The sequence below is a fragment of the Diaphorina citri genome, unplaced genomic scaffold, assembly GCF_000475195.1.
Source record: "Diaphorina citri unplaced genomic scaffold, Diaci psyllid genome assembly version 1.1 scaffold6213, whole genome shotgun sequence".
Taxonomy (NCBI): domain Eukaryota; kingdom Metazoa; phylum Arthropoda; class Insecta; order Hemiptera; family Psyllidae; genus Diaphorina; species Diaphorina citri.
In genome coordinates this window covers 1-5222 of record NW_007383589.1, presented here as the reverse complement: position 1 = coordinate 5222, position 5222 = coordinate 1, and the positions used below count along the sequence as shown (strand labels likewise).

The window sequence follows — 5222 nt, the reverse complement described above, 5'->3', positions numbered from 1 at the left end:
ATGGAACTTTTGACGAAAAATCGATTGGTGCAACTTTCAAGACTATCCGACTAACAGTGTGGTGTTATGGGTGGTGTTATAGGTATGTGTGGTGTGATGAATGTGTGCTTTGTGTGGTGTGATGGGTGTGTGTGTGTATGTGTGGTGTGATGGGTGATGGGTGTGTCTGTGTGTGGTGGATATGTGGTGTGGTGTGTGTGTGTGGGTGTGTGGGGGGGAAGCAACGCGACGGGTTCGCCCTAGTTTTTTTATATTATTAGATTATCATTTATGTTTAAACAAATATTCCAACGAAAATAAATGAAACTTTTACGTTACAATTTTTGAAACATTTGGATTAAAAAACAATGGAAACTAAAAATTCAAATCCTATGTGTGCACCCCTATAGCCATACCTACTATAGACAGGGTGTTTAAAAAAATTGCCACCCCTGAAAACTTTTTCGGCACTATCAGGGCCAGCCCCAGGGTGGTCAACTTTGAAATCTTAAATAGGAACCCCCTATTTGTGAGGTCTTAATAAACGTAGTACTCTGGTACAAGTTTGAGCTCGATTCGACAAACAGGGCCAGAGTTATGGCCTAGTCAAATTTTATATTTTCCATGTTCTCTCGCCAATAGGGGAAGCACCAAAAATGGGAAATTCACATTTATTGATTATTTGTCCTTCAAATAGGTCCCACTAATGATTCATATGGAAATTCAGTCCCAAAAATAAAATTTTGAAATATCCATTTTGAGCCCCGCGGAGGCCATCAGGGCCGAAAGTCTAAATTTCATTTTTGGGTCTGAATTTCACTATGAACCATTAGTGGGACCTATTTGAAGCACAAATTACCAACCAATATGAATTTCCCATTTTTGGTGCTTCTCCTATTGGCAAGAGAACATGGAAAAAATAATATTTGAATAGGTCATAACTCCGGCCCTGTTTGTCAAATTAAGCTCAAAGTTGTACCAAAATACTACGTTATTTAAGACCTTTGATATGCTGTATCACAAATAGGAGGTTCTTATGATGTTAAAGTTGACCCCCTGGGACCGCCCCTGATAGTGCCAAAAAAATAAGACCCCCTAAAAATAGGTTCCCCTTGAAAATAAAGAAATACGTGTTTTGGGATTTTCCCGAATTGCAAACGGTTCTCGAGTTTTCAGGGGTGGGCAACTTTTTTTTAAATGCCCTGTATATCTATACTGTAATATGTAGCGATAAATAAATAGGTTATGTGCAATATCTACCATATGAAATATAGGTAGAGTTACCTTTATGCAGTCCCAAAATTCATGATAATAATCGGACCGAACTGTGCAGTTCACGGATTTTCCTTTAGTTTGTCCATGTAAACATATTATTATTCGTTTGTTTATAACTTCCGAACGGTTTGTCCTGTTTGAATGAAATGTGGCAAACATTTCATCACAGGCAGGGCATTTTTCTAACTACATTTTGAGCTCTATTTGGCCTTTGTGAGCCCTGTAGGAATCCTATTCGTGAGGTAAACAGTTCATTGCACCACTAGTTACTCTAGAATCTATATATACATATATATTACTTTATTAATTAATGTGTTTCAGGCTCGGATGAAACTGAGCGTATCTGCGTTTAGAGCGCAAGCGTCGGCGCATAAGAAAATCCTCAGCACAAATAACGACTGTAACGAGGAGAAACAATTTTTCCACATTACCGCATTACCACGAAGCCAGGAACTCATGGATTTTGAAAACTATAAAACTAGCAAGGAACACGCTAAGGTAAGCTGGATATCCCCTCTCAACTATGCATCAACTAGCAAGGAACACGCTAAGGTAAGCTGGATATCCCCTCTCAACTATGCATCAACTAGCAAGGAACACGCTAAGGTAAGCTGGATATCCCCTCTCAACTATGCATCAACTAGCAAGGAACACGCTAAGGTAAGCTGGATATCCCCTCTCAACTATGCATCAACTAGCAAGGAACACGCTAAGGTAAGCTGGATATCCCCTCTCAACTATGCATCAACTAGCAAGGAACACGCTAAGGTAAGCTGGATATCCCCTCTCAACTATGCATCAACTAGCAAGGAACACGCTAAGGTAAGCTGGATATCCCCTCTCAACTATGCATCAACTAGCAAGGAACACGCTAAGGTAAGCTGGATATCCCCTCTCAACTATGCATCAACTAGCAAGGAACACGCTAAGGTAAGCTGGATATCCCCTCTCAACTATGCATCAACTAGCAAGGAACACGCTAAGGTAAGCTGGATATCCCCTCTCAACTATGCATCAACTAGCAAGGAACACGCTAAGGTAAGCTGGATATCCCCTCTCAACTATGCATCAACTAGCAAGGAACACGCTAAGGTAAGCTGGATATCCCCTCTCAACTATGCATCAACTAGCAAGGAACACGCTAAGGTAAGCTGGATATCCCCTCTCAACTATGCATCAACTAGCAAGGAACACGCTAAGGTAAGCTGGATATCCCCTCTCAACTATGCATCAACTAGCAAGGAACACGCTAAGGTAAGCTGGATATCCCCTCTCAACTATGCATCAACTAGCAAGGAACACGCTAAGGTAAGCTGGATATCCCCTCTCAACTATGCATCAACTAGCAAGGAACACGCTAAGGTAAGCTGGATATCCCCTCTCAACTATGCATCAACTAGCAAGGAACACGCTAAGGTAAGCTGGATATCCCCTCTCAACTATGCATCAACTAGCAAGGAACACGCTAAGGTAAGCTGGATATCCCCTCTCAACTATGCATCAACTAGCAAGGAACACGCTAAGGTAAGCTGGGTATCCCCTCTCAACTATGCATCAACTAGTAAGGAACACGCTAAGGTAAGCTGGATATCCCCTCTCAACTATGCATCAACTAGCAAGGAACACGCTAAGGTAAGCTGGGTATCCCCTCTCAACTATGCATCAACTAGTAAGGAACACGCTAAGGTAAGCTGGATATCCCCTCTCAACTATGCATCAACTAGCAAGGAACACGCTAAGGTAAGCTGGGTATCCCCTCTCAACTATGCATCAACTAGTAAGGAACACGCTAAGGTAAGCTGGATATCCCCTCTCAACTATGCATCAACTAGCAAGGAACACGCTAAGGTAAGCTGGATATCCCCTCCAGAGAGAGAAGTTTGTGGAAAGGTAGAATAAAAGAAGGCCCGACCCTAAATAAAAATAAAATTGGGGAAAAATGTTCATTGAAAGAAACGAGGATTAAGAAATGAAATAAAAAAGTACGGAGGGCCTAAAGAAACGGCAAATAATGAAAGCTTAGTTAAGTACCTATTCGTATACTCAAGTAAATGAAATTTAAACATTTTCAATTCAAAATGTGAGTGAGTGAGAGAGAAAGAGAAAGGGAGGGAGAGAGAGAGAGAAATGGAGGGAGAGAGAGAGCCGGTCGTCATCGTCATCGTCATCGTCATCGTCATCGTCATCGTCATCGTCATCGTCATCGTCATCGTCATCGTCATCGTCATCGTCATCGTAATCATCATCGTCATCGTCATCGTCATCGTCATCGTCTTGGAAGTTAGCTGCCAAACTGTTTAATCGGAAATTGAAATGTGGTGCTAAAAATCTCTCCTATTAGATGAGAAAGCAATGATGCAGAATAATGATGCCAGAAGCCAGAACAGTTCATACCTAGCTAGAGTTTTTTTTTATTTGTCATAAAATTTAAACCTCATAAAACTATTGTGTATAAATAGCGGGGCATGAAAAATACTAAGCGTGTCAGAGATGGGAGGAGTTCTGCTTTTCACTCCTTCTCTTTCTCTTCCTTCTTCTTCTTCTTCTTCTTCTTCTTCTTCTTCTTCTTCTCTGTCATCGTCATCGTCATCGTCATCGTCATCGTCATCGTCATCGTCATCGTCATCGTCATCAGCTGCCAAACTGTTTAATCGGAAATTGAAATGTGGTGCTAAAAATCTCTCCTATTAGATGAGAAAGCAATGATGCAGAATAATGATGCCAGAAGCCAGAACAGTTCATACCTAGCTAGAGTTTTTTTTTTATTTGTCATAAAATTTAAACCTCATAAAACTATTGTGTATAAATAGCGGGGCATGAAAAATACTAAGCGTGTCAGAGATGGGAGGAGTTCTGCTTTTCACTCCTTCTCTTTCTCTTCCTTCTTCTTCTTCTTATTAACATTACCTCGGCGAATAATGGTCTCTTTTTTCTTCAGAATTGAATGTGTTATCACATCGACATCTATTGATCGTCATCGTCATCGTCATCGTCTTGGAAGTTAGCTGCCAAACTGTTTAATCGGAAATTGAAATGTGGTGCTAAAAATCTCTCCTATTAGATGAGAAAGCAATGATGCAGAATAATGATGCCAGAAGCCAGAACAGTTCATACCTAGCTAGAGACATCTATTGATCTAAATCTAAATTAGATAATATTATGTGTTGCTATTTTATGTACATCAAATAAAATTTTCCAGATTCCAATGACTCCATTTCAACTCTTAAAGTTCGCTTGTCAACATTCATTTCTCACTTGATAGCACACCAGAGAGCAAAAGTTCGCATGAGCTTTCCAAATGAAAATAGAAGCGCGAAAATAAAAAATGGCGCACATTATAAATGAAGCGAAAAAAGAAGTAGTTTAATAAATTAGATTTTTAATGTCTTTAAATAAAGAAAGTGGAAAATTCGGGACGATTATGGAGAAATTCGAAAAAAGAAGAGTAGGTAGTTAAGCAATCAAGTCTACTTTTGTACTTATCTTCCCATACTTGGATTGAAGAATAGGATAAGGTAATAAACTTGTGGGTAGTGATGTAAACGTGCCCCCCATAGGGTCCTCACCTCAGATAATCAGAGCATTTTAGGTATTTGTGTGTAGAACAGTTTGATCACTTTTCATCAACATTGCTCTTTAATACATATATGGGGTAGTGAAACATTCGAGAGTCATCGCCAAATAAATAGATTGAAGTTCAAGAAGACAGACAAATTATTTATGAGCAAAAATCCTCTAGAGTCTAGACTTTTGATTTTGATTTTCTATCAAAGGTTTCTATATGTAGGTACGTAACTTTCTAAATACGTAATTAACATTACCTCGGCGAATAATGGTCTCTTTTTTCTTCAGAATTGAATGTGTTATCACATCGACATCTATTGATCTAAATCTAAATCTAAATTAGATAATATTATGTGTTGCTATTTTATGTACATCAAATAAAATTTTCCAGATTCCAATGACTC

The 5222-nt window shown here is 39.4% G+C and overlaps 1 protein-coding gene across 1 annotated transcript; it reads left to right on the top strand.

Annotated features, from left to right (window-relative positions):
• Positions 1-1574: 1574 nt before the first annotated feature.
• LOC113472560 lies at positions 1575-3102 on the top strand (the record flags this gene model as incomplete). Its single annotated transcript, XM_026832351.1, has 2 exons — positions 1575-1645; positions 1757-3102. Coding segments are annotated over exons 1-2 (1410 nt in total), but the record flags the coding sequence as incomplete, so codon positions are not given.
• Between the last annotated feature and the right edge of the window lie 2120 nt (positions 3103-5222).